The 18,439-nt window shown below is 36.7% G+C and overlaps 1 protein-coding gene and 1 long non-coding RNA gene across 3 annotated transcripts in view; one reads left to right on the top strand and one right to left on the bottom strand.

The window, feature by feature from the left end:
* The first annotated feature begins 202 nt into the window (after positions 1 to 202).
* The window catches only part of LOC135769714 (uncharacterized), a 26,680-nt gene continuing 8,443 nt past the window's right edge, over positions 203 to 18,439 (top strand). The window contains exon 1 of one of the 2 annotated variants that reach the window (XR_010542486.2): positions 203 to 471. This is a non-coding gene — a long non-coding RNA (uncharacterized lncRNA). The remainder of the gene's footprint in view (positions 472 to 18,439) is intronic. The other variant, XR_010542485.2, reaches the window with a different exon arrangement.
* Positions 14,560 to 18,439, bottom strand: part of capn12 (calpain 12) — a 19,694-nt gene continuing 15,814 nt past the window's right edge. The window contains exons 20-21 of the mRNA XM_065283041.2: positions 18,002 to 18,054; positions 14,560 to 17,127 (exon numbers count right to left, since the gene is read on the bottom strand). Coding sequence (XP_065139113.1) covers positions 17,101 to 17,127; positions 18,002 to 18,054 — 80 coding nt within the window. The 3' untranslated portion in view covers positions 14,560 to 17,100. The remainder of the gene's footprint in view (positions 17,128 to 18,001; positions 18,055 to 18,439) is intronic.

Here is an 18,439-nt window from a genome sequence, read left to right as displayed (position 1 = left end):
TATTTTTACTTACTTTGATTTTATTGTCATGTTAAAATCATATTTCCCCATCAAAGTTCTAATATTCTTTCGTCAATTTACTTTTAATTTACAAAATATATTTAGAAAAAAATAAGAAAATAACACATAAATATTATCACCTTAATATTATATAATTATCTCAGACATAAATCACCATTAAAACGTATAAAATTGAATTTGCTGTTTAATGGAGGCAATGAAAACAGTGGAAATGCGTATATTGCAAGCCAAGAAGTCAGAGAAAACGACTGAGCTAATTTAGTAAGTCACATTTCGCTGATGCAGCGGTTAAACCTAGGAGGGAAACCGCTTGCATTTGTTTTGACTCCACTGTAAACTTTCTCACCGACACGCCCCACGGAATCCCCGATACACAAGAGGTTCCCGCGTCTCTAACAGTCTTGAGAACCGGTCGGGGCAGAGATTAACATTACAGGTTGACTATGGTAGGTAAGTTTTTAACTTTGTCTTTTTGTTATTTTTAGAAAGCTGTTGAAATTCGCTTCAGTACTGTTATGCTTAATAAATAAGTAGTTATTAAATAAACTATGGAACAGTAATTTCTCCAAAAACTATGGACTACACGAATATAGATTTATATTCGTGTAGTCCATAGTTTTTGGAGAAATCCCTTACCTTATACGTTAAAATGTTAAAAATGAAAACAATGGACTATGACAGCAGAGTTTGGTATTGAATTCGCGTTATTGTTCAGCAAAGAATTGACAAAGCGTCCATTATGCTTTACCCTCGCCATTTACAAGAAGCAATGCACAAGTTCCAAGTCGGACAGTGGGCTGTAGTGACGGAAATCATATAGCCTACTGTCATATATTGTCATTTTATTTCATATAGGAACAAATGTGAGTCATTGTTCTCTGAGCAACTGGGAATTATTACTAAGTTAAAGCTAATATAAACGGAGAAATGTTAATTTAGTAAAATTTAAGAGCGTAAAACGCCATGAAAATGCCACGGGGGTAGATATGCTGCACACCGGTGTGTACCAATACCTCAGGTCGGTGAGGAAGAGTGGGGATAACAACAATTAGTCAGCAGCACTTCACGTCACCGGCGGAGAACGCTGCGTCCAGTGGCAGGCATTATAACAACCGAACATGAATGACTAATTCGGATAATGTGCGGCAAACATTTTACCAATATGCACCAGAACACCTCAGATTCGCATTAAAATTTGTGGTTACGTCAGAGAAATTATATGTGGGATGTGGAAGATAAATCAGATATCTATAGTAAGCTCTAAGACAGGGGCTTTGGTGGCTTCAGGCAGCAATCTCTTAGGTTAATAGTTATTTCACACTGTCATTTTTAAATAATTTATGTTGCCTGAGCAAACAGTAGAGCTGAGTTAAATTTTGTTGATCTTTTTCATAACATTTAAACCAGTCAAAAATTGTTTCCCTCCAGTCAATAAATGTACAGACGCGGGGGAACAATAAGACAATAAACCAGCTTTTGTTTAACGTCTCACATTTAGTGGTTAATGCTAAACAAACCAGTCAGTTTTGACGGCAACTATGCCCGCTACTACTACAACATATCCTGCATCTGTATACAACGTTTCGTCTCCGTGGAAACGTCGTTCCCTCACGTCTGACGCAAGGACGTCACGACGATTGGTGCTTTTTTTGTTTTTGTTGCGTAGCAACCAGTTTCCGTGGTAACCCTTAAAGGGAAAGCAAAAGAGCTCCCGTCGGTTTTCACATATGAGAGACCGTGCGCGGCCACGTGTCTAGAAATTCATCAACTTTTGACTTCTACAAGGTCTTGAAAGGCGGATATTTTCATATTTTGGCCTTTGGTGGTTTCGATTGTTCACGCATGCTTAACTTAATCGCGTAAATCGTGTATTGTTGTTGTAAGTTGCAATGTAGCCAGCATGCTAACGTTGTAACAAATTAGCAAAGCGATGTTGGAAACGGGCGATGATTTGTTTCACAATAATAGCTCCGCATGGAATAAAAATTGCGACATATTTAGCTTCCTTGCATAAACTACTCGAACGTCGATTATATAGCTGTCTTGTGATATCTGTTGCTAGCTAAGATGGTATAAAAAGTTCCTATTCAAAAGCGTGTCCCATATTCTGAAGTCATACTCGTTTTACCCAGCTTTCAAATTACAGCCATCTACTTTGACCGTTTCTTTTGTATAAATGTAGGTTTGCATAAACTTTGAAGGGTTGTGCCTGTTGAGTTAAAGTAACTTGTGGCTATGGATCTAATGCATATGTCCGTTTTAATGTTAGAAAGTGTTATTTATGTCGTATAAAGTCACAACAAGACATATCAAAACAAGTTTAAGGGTAAGTGTCGTGTCGGTTTAGACATTTAAATGATAGACTATACGCAACCAATCCCGTTTATATAGCGTTGATAGTCTCCTATTAAACTGAATCTAGAAACTTTTTAGGTTTGGCCGTTTTATCATCCTACATTAGTTAACCCAGAAGAAAAGCTTTAATGTACAAATGTAAAATTTACTGCTCAAGTAAATGCATGCACGTGCACGAACTAAATAGTATGCATACATATACACATATATGCAAGTAATAATTGTTAATAGTGAGTTACATGATAGTACCCATTTCCAATTTGTCATCTTGCACTGTAGTCCTTCGAAAAAAATAAGTGCAGTTTATTATTAAATAAAGATGTGCAGGATAATTTCTGAATTTGGTATTATGCACCAAATACGACATTTACATTCTTTATTGCAGGTATTCACTAGGTGCAAATGGAACAGTGATAACAAATAAAATATTTACTCATATGCTTATAACAGGTTTAAAAGAGCCAAGTTGTGCCAGGAATGTACCACAAAGCTATGGTTAGGGTTTTTACTATAGTTTTATGCTTTATTTATATCTTAATGTGTGACTAGTTTATTAATCAATTAATTCTACATTTTCTAGTTTATTTAAAAGCAGTTACAGTGATTATTGCAGATACAGATTTTTGCAGATTTGATAATTTCTCATCTTTAATGTTGTGCACTATAATGTTTTTGTAAGGTTATTATATTATTTACTCACCCTCAGTCATTCAACCCCCTTGATGGCTTTCTTTGTTTTTGACAGAACCAAAACGCAGATTCATTAAAAAAATTAGTTCTTTTACAATATTAATGGACGTTGACCGCCTCTTTTCAAGCTTCAAAAGTATGCAAAAGCATAATAAAATAACTCCAAGCAACTCGTGCCACATATTTTAAGTATCCTGAAGGCATTCAAATGGGTTTAGTGAAAAACAAACTAAAATATAGTCCATCATTTGATGAGAGTCTAAACATGTGCCTCTTCTCTTCGTGTGACAGTGTACACAAACAGCACAGTTTACCCCTGTTGTATTGTGGGTATTGCTGTTGTTTCGGCCGTTACGCATTATTTAAAAGTAAACATTCTAAAAACTGAGTAAAAATATATATATTTAATTTGATTTCACCAAACCCATTTATATGCTTTTAGGATAATTGAAATGTACTGCATGAGTTGCTTAGAGTTAATTTATATCGCTTTCATTTTGAAGCTTGAGAAGAGGCAGTTACCATCCACTCCTATTGTAAATAAAAACACAAAACAACAATTAAAAAAATATGGTCTTAAAGAACACAGAAAGCCATGAAGGATTTGAACGACACAAGGGTGAGAAAAGAGTGACAATAATTTAATATTCGGATGAACTAATCCTTCAACTAATAGAAAACATCTGTAAATGAGCTAAAAGTTGTACATAAACTACAACCAAAATTAAACCTCAAAATATTGCTACTTTGAAAAAAGGCACAATAAAGTACAAAAATGAACAAGAATTACTGACACATAAATCATTAAAGCTTTGTTAAGTTTTTATGCATATGTAATATATATTTTCTCTCCAAGGCATTTTCCTTGTGGCAGTCAGTTAAGCAAGCTATTAAAAAAAGTCAACATGCAAGCATGTAATAAATTACTAAAATGATAATCACATGTTTTACTGTTCCTTTGGTGACTGCAGTGGTTGCAGTTTGTGTGTTACTAAAGGAACGATAAATAGGAAAATACATTTATTTGCATTTCAGTTCAAACTCCCCCAACTGTTCTCATGTGTCTTATGAGTTCATTTGGCTTTATGCAAAAAACCAACTCAGCTTTTCTTTTATTGGCACTACTTCAGAGCCGTATTGTTTGCCTTGATTTGTTTTTCGATAAACCATTGCCATCCTACTGCAGAAACGTGCATCAAAGTAAGGGAGGGACATGAAACTGCAGCATAAACTTATGTTTTGTTTACACTGCTCTCTCTTTTTCCGTCTCTCCGGTCTTTGTGGAACTTAAACCCCTGCAGCAGTCACGAGAGTGTCTTGTTTCCTGGGGAGGTGGGACATGTTTGCCTGGTTCCCTGCCCAAAATATTTGTAACCAGGCAACAGAAAGGCCCGTCCCACAATAGCTCTGTGTTGTTGACACCCCTTTTGGCGGCTTACCCCAACGACATTGCATAACTACTTTCGCTAACTTCCCAGTGCACAAATCGAAATTAGACATAAACGTTCCATGCGCCGCAGATTCCCGGATGAAACTGGGTAAACATTAAGTGTTTTCCTTTTGTTTTATATATATATATATATATATATATATATATATATATATATATATATATTCAATCTTTTTTTTAGTACAGCCCTGGACCTATATTGTGTGAACTGAAAGACTTACATGGTGGCTGTGATGGAACAGACTGCTGTGTTTGCAGACACACATCTGCACTTAAACTGAAACTTATTGTCTGCCGTTGTATCCTGCATTAGCATGAGAGGTTGTTTACACAGCCCTTTGTTGTCCTACGGGCATAATAGACATGCTGTTCTTTGCCCAAGAAACAACACTTGTATGCAGAACATTAAGGAAACACAATGCTAATGTTTAGTTAAATTGTACGTTTGTCTGCTAGCGAACATTGTACCGTAACATTGAGGGAATGCTCTCAACAAGCATTATATGGATGCTTGTGAATTATACTCAACACACTGAAAATATTTCATTATGAAAAAAATTGCCATCCTTTTGTTTTCTACCACTCTCATTCTTATGTCCCAGCGATTGCCTCATATATGGGGAAACTCTCAGTCGTGTCTGGAAACATCTGGACAGGCAGACGACATGAGGTCATTTCTCTACCTCACTGTGTGTGTGTGTGTGTGTGTGTGTCTGCCTGACCTGACTGAGGAATTTGAAAGAGGGCTTAGGAATATACAATTTTGAAGGAGAAATAGCTGTTTTCTTTTTCATGATAACTTGTTTAGACAGACTGGATTTCAGCTTTCTCTTCTTAAGTAATCCCATGTGGATTTGTTCCTATACCCTATCTTTTTGTAGGGTATATGAACAAAGAACCTGTGATTTGAAATACTGTGGTATTCAAGTTTTTTTTTTTACATTGGGCTATGTTTATTACCACAGTTGCCAAATACACCGTTAACTACTCCTCTCCATTACATTAATCACTTCCTGTAAGGATAGCTGCTTTTGAGTAGTCAAGGAAACGTCAAAGGAAAAGGAAATTGCGTGCAGTCTTTTGATAACATGCGCAGTGATGGAAAGTCTTTCAATGTATTTTTCACATTCTGATCGAGATCAGACCATTGGAATGTGTTTAAGGAAATAAACAGTTTTACGTTTACGCATTCAGCAGATGCTTTTATCCAAACTAACTTGAAAGTATAACCAAAATCCAATTTATCAGTATGTTTGTTCATAACTTTGGGTTGCACCAGTTGAGCTGCAGGAGCCATTTAAACTCAAATTTGTCTGTCATTTTATTCCATGTAAGACTTTGGTCAGCTGAAGCATCACTGAAATACAATCAGTGGGTTTAGTATTCAGCAGCGTAGTGTGACTCAGACAGCGTAAACCTAAAGCGCGTCAAACATAGCCTACTTTCAGCAGGCCACATGCCAGACATAGAGGCTCATCGCTGTATCAGAGAGATATAGAGAGAGAGTGTGTGTTCTTTACCATCTCTATGCGTATCCATCAGTCTCCAGCAATTCTTTTCTCATCCCCCACATTTTCTCCTGCTTTCCCGCATCCATCTCCCCACTCCTCCATTGCTTATGCAACAGTTGCCCTATTTTCCTGGGGGTGGTTTTGAGGGGAGATTGAAAGGGTAGGTGGGAGGGAAACGTAGAGATAGGAGAAAGGGGGGTCCAGGAGTGATTTCTGTGCACGTCGCACACGTCAGGTAGAAGACAAACTGTCCTTTTCTGACTCCCCCCTCATGCCACTCTTGTTCTCCGTCATCACCCCCAACCTCTCACCCACAGCTGTGTGTGGATTCTGCATTCGCTTAGCAAGGTTATGCTTATAGGCAGAGTTTCCAATGTTTCCCTCTAAAGACAGACTTCACCTACCTGAACTTCCGTTTTGCATGGTAACATCAATTTTCCCTGAGATCAACATCAATCTCAAAAGCACTGTAGGTTGTTTTAAATAGATGTTGTAACAACACCATCTGCTGCTTTCTTTTTATTTTCTATTGACATGCATTCTAAATTAAATGTGCTCTGACAAATAGTTTATTTAAAGCAATGTATTACTACACTCACTTACTACACAAAGGTACAGGAATGTACCTTTTAAGGTACAACTGGCAGTCAATGGAGTAATACCTCTAGTTAGTACACTCTAAAAGAATGCTGGGTCATTTTCAACCCAGCGTTGGGTCAAAAAAAGGAAAAACCCAACTTGTTGGGTTAAATTAACCCAGTAAATGTTTAGATTTGACCCAACAATGGGTAAAAATAACTGAGCATTTTGAGTTGAAACAAGCCAACATAGGTTAAATTGTTGGGTTTTGTCCCTTTTTGACCCAATGATTTCATTTCATTTTTAGAGTGCTGGTTGTTTTGGGTACATAACTGGACCTGTATGCTTGTTAAAGGCGGGGTGCATGATCTCTGAAGCCAATGTTGACATTTGAAATAACATAAACAAACACGTCCCTACCCCAATAGAATCTCGACCTTCTTTTGATAGACCCGCCCCACGCATACCGATGTGGCACCGATGTCGGTTAGTAGACACGCCCCTTACTGCTGATTGGCTACAAGTGTGTTTTGGTACTTTGCACGACTCCGTTTTCCAAAGCTTTTTTCAAAGATTTTGCACCCTGCCTTTAAGTCATGACATACAGAATAAATGTCTGTGTCAAAGCGTCCACATGCTTCATATGAGGCTACAATCTCAATAGGCGTTTATTTATTCATATCACACATTTAAGCTAAATTTGTATAAACTAGCAGTGTACACTATTTTCTCCAAGCTCACAACATCCCAGACAACAATACTTTAACAATTCATAAAAGATTAATTACTTTCTGACCATCTGGGATTTTAGTATGGAGAAAAAAGTTTTACACTGCACTTTATAAGTGTATGTTAGTATAGAGTTTGTTGTTTACTTAAAGGGACACTTCACCCATTTGCATTAAGCTCTGTATAGTTAGAACCCCAGTCATGTTTTTGAATGGTCATGCATCATTCCCTCTGTTTCCCCTGAGACAAGAGAAATACAGATTTCAGTGTTGCACTTCCTTCTTTCAATGATGTAAAAATCATCATTTTGCATCATTGAAAGAAGGAAGTCCTATATAGAGGGGGTGAGACTACAAACACCCCTTTTCTCGGTCAAATAGGCACCAAATTCGAAATGTATGTTACATTTCAACTACAATTATGACACACTTTCAATAAAGATTAATGTTTCTACGGGTGAAATGCTCCTTTAAGGCATCTGATGGGGCGTTTGCACCCGGAAGTTGTGGTGCGTGACGTAAGACTTAACAAGCGGATTGTGTACCTTTAAATTTATACTTAAAGGATTAGTCAATTTTCTTAAAAAAAAAAATAAAAAAATCCAGATAATTTACTCACCATCATGTCATCAAAAATGTTGATGTCTGTCTTTGTTCAGTCGAGAAGAAATTATGATTTTTAAGGAAAACATTCCAGGATTTTTCTAATTTTAAATAGACTTTAATGGACCCCAACATCTAACAGTTTTAATGCAGTTTAAAATTGCAGTTGCAAAGGACTCTAAACGATCCCAACCGAGGCACAGGGTCTTATCTAGCGAAACAATTATCATTTTTGGCAAGAAAAAATATGCACTTTTAAACCACAACTTCTCTTCTTCCTCCGGCTGTGTGAAGCGCCAGCGCGACCTTACATAATTGCGTAATGACGTGGAAAGGTCACGTGTTACATATATATAAATGCACATTTGCGGACCATTTTAAACAATAAACTGACACAAAGACATTAATTAGTATCATTCGACATACAACAACGTCGGAACGGTCCTCTTTCTTCACACTTGTAAACACTGGGGCGTAGTTTTGATATGTCACCCTTTACCTCTTGACGTGATGACGTATTACGTGAGGTCGCGATGGTGCGGCAGAGGACCGGAGATAGAAGAGAAGTTGTGGTTTAAAAGTGCATATTTTTATTCTTGCCAAAAATGACAATCGTTTTGGTAGATAAGACCCTTATGCCTCATTTGAGATTGTTTAGAGTCCTTTGAAACAGCAATTTTAAACTGCTTTAAAACTGTTAAGTGAGAAAAATCCTGGAATGTTTTCCTCAAAAAACATAATTCCTTCTCGACTGAAGTGGTGAGTTAATTATCTAGATTTTTTTAAAGAAAATGGACTAACCCTTTAAGATATAAGACATCTCACATAACGACTCTTATTATTTTATTTATTGCTTATTTTTATATTTATTACTATTCTTCATAATTCTCATACTTATGGCATTCTAGTGTGGATAGCGAAGAGAGAATTTCTTAGTGCAGGAAACATGCCTTGTGCATTTGACATTAAACGCTTTGAAACTTAAGACAGTTGGGCCACCCATGCTGTGTGTGTGCCTGTAAGAGATTTATTGCCAGTTTTTCATGTTTCTGACATTTAAAAAATGCAAAAATAGTCTGCAATGAAAGCAAACCTGAAAGACAACAGCAATATAAACTATGAACAGAAAGAGATTTTAACTCTCCAGTTTTTCCTCTGTCAAGTGCATATAGCCTTTATAATTGAACAATTTAAGCTACACTACTTTTACATCATTAAACTGAACTAAAGACACTTATTGTATAATTATATAGCATTAACATAGTCAAATTATGAGCAATTACCATAGCTGTTCTTTAAAATATAGAAATGGCTATTAGAACGGAACTGGTAGGAGAAATCTGTTACGTTTATATCTATAACATTTGTCCTCATTCTCCTGTAACTGTGCAAAAGGAAATGTCTTTTTTATCAGATCAACCTGCCACCTGTTCACTTTAGTAAGCAATACTTTCCTCAAGAGGACTTTCAGAATCCTGTGCATTTTTGGAAGTAAATAAAAAATCATTGAATGTAGAGTAATTTAACCCCAGTAGCAGTAATGCGTCAGCCCTTAATGAGCTGACGTAAAAGCGAACACATTTAACTAAATAGTCAGTGTGGGGGCAAATAGTCAAATTCTGCTTGAGTGACGCATTAGTCAGTATGTGATGCACTCACACCCAAAGAGTTGACATTTTACCGATATTGTTGTTCTGGTTTGTTAGCAGCGCTGACTCCATGACACTCTCATTAAAAGTCGTTTTAGTACAACTTGGATGAAAGCGACTACAGTATCCGATATTCTCAGGATAATGAAAACTCAGCGGGCGTAGTGATGAATAACATCCAGCTCTCTGGCGCAAAATATTAAACGTTTGTAAAAAACAATAAACACTTCTTGTAAGTGCCCAAATACACCCTGTGACATCAAATTCAGTAGTATTGCGTTCTCAAGCCAGGCCTATAAATGCATCTTGGCAGTCTCTTTAAGGAAGGACGCTCTTTCCCTAAGGAGCTTCCACTCTGGAAATATTCACCCACACATGCTGCACTACTCTGGATCTATTCCTGTTACCACCTCCATATAACTGTACCAAATTACCAATCGACAGCAAGAAATAGATGCACAACATGTCACTGTGGTGGACCACTGGGAACATTGGGGGAATGAAGTAAAGGGGTAATGAGATGGAGAAATGAACGATAACATGCACACAGATGGAGGGAGGTGGGGAAAAGGTTGGGGGAATTTATTCATCCAACCCTACAATTCTGAATCAGTGCATGTCACACAAACACATGTTTTGCAAGCTGCTGGTCCTATTTCCTTCTTAGTAATTAGATTCAATGAAAGTTAATGTTCTAGCTCCCAGATACCCATTTTAAATGCTGTGGTTATTTTTGTCCTGTGCTTCTCAGAAAAAGGAAACCCCACACGCATTCTTTCAACAATTTTGATATTTCTGGCCATCTGTTCGGATTGCTTTTTAATTATTATTGTAGCTTGCATGCTCAGTTATTGCGACCAACAGTATCTGACTGGAGATCCAATATGATAGAAAGACACTCTAAATAAATTTTTTGTTTTAAATGCATCTCACTGTTTGTTTAGTCACAAAAAGTTGATTCTACAGAAATGTTTATACATTGCTAAAAGTATTAACTATTAGAACCTATAGCCTTTATGTGCAAATAACTGTCAAAACAAGTAATGACATTTGGTGGCATGTCGCGTAGTTTGTGGTTTTAGATGTGGTATTCAATAATGCTCTTAGATTGAGAACAAGTGACCCACATTGGAGTCCAAGGGCCTCATTTATAAAGCGTGCGTACGTAGAGATTTGATCGTAAGTTGTGTGTACGCAAAAATCCACGGCAAAGTCCATATTTTTAAAAACTGTTTTTTAAATTTTTATCATTTTTGCTGCTCGAAAAGGATTTAAACATTGAGAGGTGCTCTTTTATGTCAATGACATTAATTAGGCATCGTTTAAAGGCAGAGATTAGGGGCCTCATTTTAAACGTGTGTACGCACAGATTTGATCGTAAATTGTGCGAACACAAAAATCCACGGCAAAGTCCATATTTATTACAACTTTACTGTGGAAAAGTGCTTAGTGCCATACACGTCAGGGTCTGAGCAGACATATGCACTTTTGCTTGTCTGATTGCTGCAGGTTTGGAAATAAAAGTACTTTTTGCTTTAAACATTGGGTCTCATTCACTAAGCATGCATACACACAAATTATGTGCAAATACTGTCAAAAGTAATGACATTTGGTGGCATGTCACGTAGTTTGTAGTTTTAGATGTGGTATTCAATAATGCTCTTAGATTGAGAACAAGTGACCCACATTGGAGTCCAAGGGCCTCATTTATAAAGCGTGCGTACGTAGAGATTTGATCGTAAGTTGTGTGTACGCAAAAATCCACGGCAAAGTCCATATTTTTAAAAACTGTTTTTTAAATTTTTATCATTTTTGCTGCTCGAAAAGGATTTAAACATTGAGAGGTGCTCTTTTATGTCAATGACATTAATTAGGCATCGTTTAAAGGCAGAGATTAGGGGCCTCATTTTAAACGTGTGTACGCACAGATTTGATCGTAAATTGTGCGAACACAAAAATCCACGGCAAAGTCCATATTTATTACAACTTTACTGTGGAAAAGTGCTTAGTGCATACACGTCAGGGTCTGAGCAGACGTATGCACTTTTGCTTGTCTGATTGCTGCAGGTTTGGAAATAAAAGTACTTTTTGCTTTAAACATTGGGTCTCATTCACTAAGCATGCATACACACAAATTATGTGCAAATACTGTCAAAAGTAATGACATTTGGTGGCATGTCACGTAGTTTGTAGTTTTAGATCTGGTATTCAATAATGTTCTTAGATTGAGAACAAGTAACCCTCATTGGAGTCCTAGGGCCTTGTTTATAAAGAATGAGTAAGCACAGATGGCGCAGTGGATAAGACACACACCTTTGGTGTGAGAGACCCGGATTCAAATCCACTGTGACACACCATTGTGTCCCTGAGCAAGAGACTTAATCCCTAGTTGCTCCAGAGGCACGTGACCTCTGACATGTATAGCAATTGTAAGTCGCTTTGGATAAAAGCACCAGATAATTAAATTTGTTTGTAAAATATGCGTACGGACATTTTAACAATTCAACAAAAACGTTCATACTAAAATTTCTTCTAAATGTATGTTCTAAAAAAACGTTAAGAACAACTTAGACCACACGTACGCAATAATCATAAACAAGGAAAAAAATATATAAAATATATAACACAGATATAGGATTCATTTTCCTTGTTCATGATTATTGCACATGTTGTTCTTACGTTTTTGCAAACATTTAGAACATTTTAGTATGAAGTTTTTGTTGAATCATGATATGTAAGTAAAAAACGTCCATACGCACATTTTACGAACACATTTGTAATGCTTAGTGAATGAGACCCAATGAGAGGTGCTCTTTTATAAGTCAGTGACATAAATTGATCTAAAACTGGTCAGTTGTGCACAATTTCAATATCATGTACGATTATTAGATTTTACATCTTAAAGAAAGGGGTACTCGCGTGTTCTGTGCGTACGTTCGTTGCATGAATCACACAAACGTATTTTTGAGAAATTATCGTGAGATCAAATTTACTATGGTTTCATAGATGAGGCCCCTAGTGTGGTTATAATGCTTTTTAATTTGTGTCATAATAGATTGGCTGACTCAAATATGCATATGCAGGTAGAGATGCACCAATATACATTTTTCCACCGATACGATAGCTGATTATTCGTTTGGTGGTTATATTATATCGCATTAACTAAAATCTGAAGATTCAATTTTCTGAATGTTATTCATTTATATATTGACCATTAATACTCAACATTAAATGTGTGATGTTGTAATTAGAGTCATGTTTGTGTTACATTTGTGTTACTGTTATAATGTTCATATTAGTGCATTCGTGCATCTGAAATCACCTACTTTCATATCAAGTAGTAGGCGAAAATCAGTATGCATAATGAATTGTACGTCCTAAATCTCTTAGTATGTTAGATATACTTATGGTCTATATGGATGGTCTACACCCTTAGAAAGGATTTACACATCTTTGTGCGTTAAGCTTTAACACATTTTGTGGAATTTTGTGCTAAAATATAACACACGTTGTGTTAAAATGTGTTGTTTCAATAATAACACAGAGATGGGTGGATTCTGGGACAACGCATTTAGTGTGTTGTCCCAGAATCAACACTTATGTGTTGTTTTTAACATATATACTCGTTCTAAGAGTACTGCTTCTACCGAGATTTGCCAGTATGCGTTAGATTGACACTTTTATATACCATTAGACCACAGGCCAGATTTGAAAAGTTTACATACATTTTTTTTTACATAACTGTGAGCTGGCCAGCTCTGTTTAAGTGTAAGTTATATAGATACCTAGAATTGTACTTGTTTAACAACACCTCAGTCAATTATTTGCACGGCTGCTGTTAGTACGTCATAGGCCGACGAACATACAGGTCACATGACAATGAAAATATGGTGGATGTAATTTTTCCTGTATGTTAGCAAACGGCACCCACACATACTATTTTAACAGTAAGTACGTACTTCATCTAATTCAGTGTGTAATGTCACAGTACACAATTTCAGATGCAGGGTCCGTCTTGTTTTACTACAAGTGAAAATGTGCACTGTATGAACACCTTTAACCAGCTAAAACTTCCTTGTAGGCTCAGTCTAGTCTGGTTTAGTCTATATGATAGGACTACAATTAAAGGGTCAACATTTGGCAGTGTATGTTGTCAAAAGTGGGCATGTATCTGCTAAAAGGACTTGCACTTGACAAGAAACATATTTTTTTGGGATCAATTCTAAATGGGAAAATAGTTCTATCCAGGTACTATAGACGTGACCTGCCATTCTGCCTTCCAAGCCAGACAGAGTATGGAAAACAGGAAGAAGGTGAGAGCAGAGGCAAGAGGTCTTACTAGGGATTATGGAATACAGAAAGTACAAGATGTATCTAGAAAAGCATGGAAGAGGAAGTGATTGAGAGAGCAATGACGGCTGTTTCCAGAGGCGCTTGGACTGTTGCTGGGGGCAACCTCTGTTCGGTCACCTTACGGCAGGGAGGAAGCATTGTGCGAGCAAAGGTTGCTATTAATAGGAACAGCGGGAGAGAGGACGAGGGCCTACGAGTGTGTGTGTGAGAGAGGAACACGAAGAGGAGGAAGCAGATTGTGAGAATGAGACAGTTACTAGAGAGAGCTGGAGGGAGGGATGGAGAGCGAGCGTCGCGGAGGAGGGAGCGATGGCGTGATGACGCTGTGCGTGGCGTCAAAGCGATAAGAATAGAGCCGGTGCGTGCAGGGCTGCTGAGACATCGCTTTTTATACCCACAGCTACTATCTCGCTCTTTGAACAATGTGTGTGTGTGTGCGAGAGAGCGTGTATGCGTGAAGAGGTGTAGCTATACGCACAGCAAAATTTAATATAGAAATGCCCCGTGATGAAAGATTATGACTTGTGCTTTTATATTTGGAAGCAACAGTGCGTTCCCAACTTTTGAAGACTCTGAGCAGATGCATAATTGTTCATAAGAGGAAAAAGTACAAGAGGAAGTAAGAGTCATGCTTTATGAGAAAAAAGCAATTATGCTTCTTGGTACAACAAGTATGACAAGCATTATGAGACCACACTTTTAAATGCATTATTAGCATTGCAGAATTTGACTTCTAAAAGCAAATCGCAGCTGGTACGGCTGCAGTCTGAATTGACATGTATGCACAAAAACAACAATTGAAAAAACTGTGACGGTTCATGACAGTACCAGACAGTGAAATGAAAATTTCCTATAACTGTCTGTCATGCATAGAAATCCCAGATCAAATTTTAATGAATGTTGATTCAGTTTTATTATTAAAAATTAAAGTTAAGGGGTTGTCAGGCACTAATATGCAACCAAATATCTAATAAAATAAAAATGTTATGTGGAACAATGAAGAATAAGTAATATTAATTATTTATAATGTAATTAGTAATTATTAAGTGATTAGCGATTAGTAATTATTTCAGGGGATAGCTGGATATAGTTTAAATTTGAAGTGACTTGAATTAAACATTTATTATAATGTTCATTGATATACAGTGTGCACTCTAATCAATGCTGGGTTAGGTGAAAAAGCCCAGCCATTGGGTTAAATTAACCCAGAAAGTGTTAATATTTGACCAAACAATGGGTTAAAATAACCCAGCATTTTGGGTTGAAACAGCCTAGCATATGTGCAAAAAAAATGCTGGGTTATTTTCAACCCAGCGTTAGGTCATAAAGGGAGAAGCCCAGCCATTGGGTTAAATTAACCCAGAAAGTGTTTATATTTGACCAAACAATGGGTTAAAACAACCCAGCATTTTGGGTTGAAACAGCCTAGCATACACACAAAATACATGCTGGGTTATTTTCAACCCAGCGTTAGGTCATAAAGGGACAAGCCCAGCCATTGGGTTAAATTAACCCAGAAAGTGTTTATATTTGACCAAACAATGGGTTAAAACAACCCAGCATTTTGGGTTGAAACAGCCTAGCATACACACAAAATACATGCTGGGTTATTTTCAACCCAGCGTTAGATCAAAAAGGAACAAGCCTAGCCATTGGGTTAAATTAACCAAGAAAGTTTTTATATTTGACCAAACAATGGGTTAAAACAACCCAGCATTTTGGGTTGAAACAGCCTAGCATACACACAAAATACATGCTGGGTTATTTTCAACCCAGCATTAGGTCATAAAGGGACAAGCCCAGCCATTCGGTTAAATTTACCCAGAAAGTGTTTATATTTGACCAAACAATGGGTTAAAAAAACCCAGCATTTTGGGTTGAAACAGCCTAGCATACATGTAAAAAAAATGCTGGGTTATTTTCAACACAGTGTTGGGTCAAAAAGGGACAAGCCCAACCACTGGGTTAATTTAACCAAAATTATTTTATATTTGACCCAACAACCTAGCAATTTGGGTTAAAACAACCTAGCATACACGTAAAAAAATGCTGGGTTATTTTCAACACAGCGTTGGGTCAAAAAGGGACAAGCCCATCCATTGGGTTAAATTAACCCAGAAAATTTGTATATTTTGACCAAACAATGTGTTAAAACAACCCAACATTTTGGATTGAAACAGCCTAGCATACACACAAAATACATGCTGGGTTATTTTCAACACTGTGTTGGGTCAAAAAGGGACAAGCACAACCACTGGGTTAATTTAACCAAAATTATTTTATATTGGACCCAACAACCTAGCAATTTGGGTTAAAACAACCTAGCATACACGTAAAAAAAAATGCTGGGTTATTTTCAACACAGCGTTGGGTCAAAAAGTTAGATTAACCCAGAAAATGTTTATATTTTGACCAAACAACCTAGCATTTTGGGTTGAAACAACCTAGCATTTGTAGAATTACAACTGTGCCAATGGGCTGTGTTTGTCCCTTTATGACCCAACTGGGTTGCTGCTCAGTTGAAAATAACCCAGCATTTATTAGAGTGCAGATTAGATATCAATGAACATTAGAGTTTATTATGTCTATAATTAACACACTTATAATTTGATGTTTATGAAAGGGAGAACATCATCAAGATTATTAGATTACTTCATTTAACTGTATTTCCTTTCATTTTTTTTTATCTTATGTATAAAACAGCCCAATGAGTAATACTGAAGTACTTACTCATGGGGCTGTTTTTCAAAAGACGAAAAACAATGGAAAATACAGTTAAATGAAGTAATCTAATAATCTTGATGATTTTGGGACTGTCCCCAACTATTCACTAATAATGTATAAATGCGTGATTTTAAAAAAGCTCTTAAAATATCTGAAATCTTTTGGTGATTAGGAATGCATTAAGGAAGTGTGTATAATGTGAATATATCAAAGTCCATTTCGTATCCAGACTGTAATGACCTACATGATCTTACAGCCCAAATGAAGAAACATTATGTGGGTGTATATAACTGCAAGGCAAAGGTCCAGAGATATACAACACAAATAAAATAGAAGAGAGAGATATGGAGAGCTGGAGATGCAGGCCCAGGTTGATGACGTCAGGGTGGTCTTGGCCTAACACGTCTGTCCTGCTGAGGTGTCATGTCTGAACCGGCTCATATAGCCAACAGCCTGAGCAGCCACTGCACAAACACCAGAGAAAACATTTAGTGCAACTACTTATGAATAACTATAAATATTCAATTAAATGATAAGTCTTTGGGTACAGATAAGTGAAGTGTGTTAATTATTTCGCCTGACCTTGCGTTTCTAAAGAAGTGAGCCATCATAGGTTGTAAACACTGTGGGCCAGTACTACCACATTGCTGTTGGTTTGGGCAAATCACATTGGCAACATTGGCGTAATAACTTGCGTAAGTTTGGAGGTGGAGCTTTCTATTATTAAATGATAGCAGATGGGGAAATATTCATAAAATCTGTCATTATTAACATTAATCTGTCAAATTTAGTCTATTTTTGTTTGGTGTAATGAGTGCTTCCTTGCAGAGTTTTCCTTATAACTGTCTTCTTTAAGGCCCTCAATTTTTGTAAACTTTGTGGCCTTTTAGTCCATGTCCACCTATACTGTAGTGTAAAAGTCGGAAAATCTTTATATTATTACCAATCAATATTGACTATAAATTTGGATCTGAAATACACATTTACATGAAGATGCTCTTGACATAACCATGACATTCAGTGTGGTTGAATATCCAATGTAATTTTATGGCAATTTGTAAAAGGTAGCTTATTCGTATTAATTCGTACGACCACATTAATAGGTTTTTGTACGATTTGCTTTCACCCCTATGATATTGGGGTTAGGGGCTGGGTTTCATTATTGTTTTTTATGATAATCGATTTACTTCGTCCAAATTCATACAAATGTAAAGTACTCAGATCAGGCTTAAAATTCTTATTTAGTGTTAATAAATTTAACAGAAGTAATAGAGAAAGGCTTTTAAAGAAGACTGTAAAAAATTGAAAGAATTAATTGATACTGATTAAGGGTCTTACAGCATTGATCCCTCTGTCTTTCACCTCTGTGCTGGTCTCGGCCTCGAAGAGATCTGTGAACAACAATCGGCCAGTTGAATCCTTCCTATTAACATGTTTACAGACACTCTGTACACACTCGCATTACTGCTAATGACGTCAGTGATGCCTTGACAGCTTTTATGCATGATAATAAACATCATGATTAGATGCAGTGCTGCACAATTATGTTTTCCTGTATGCAAAAATAACCATTTGTAAATGGGCGTAATCTAGAACATGGATACATACATAAAATTACATTTCATTCATACACTAACATTGCTCATTACATTTACTAATGCTGATGTACAAAATTAAAAATGTGGAAAATTATATATCAATATAATTGCTTTGCATTAAGTGTTACCAGTACATCATTCTAGATCCTGAATGTTGACATCATAATTTATTGCAGTT

This window comes from Paramisgurnus dabryanus, chromosome 9 (assembly GCF_030506205.2).
Source record: "Paramisgurnus dabryanus chromosome 9, PD_genome_1.1, whole genome shotgun sequence".
In the NCBI taxonomy this organism is placed as follows: domain Eukaryota; kingdom Metazoa; phylum Chordata; class Actinopteri; order Cypriniformes; family Cobitidae; genus Paramisgurnus; species Paramisgurnus dabryanus.
The sequence above is the reverse complement of the archived record's forward strand: the minus strand, read 5'-3'. Positions and strand labels throughout refer to the sequence as shown.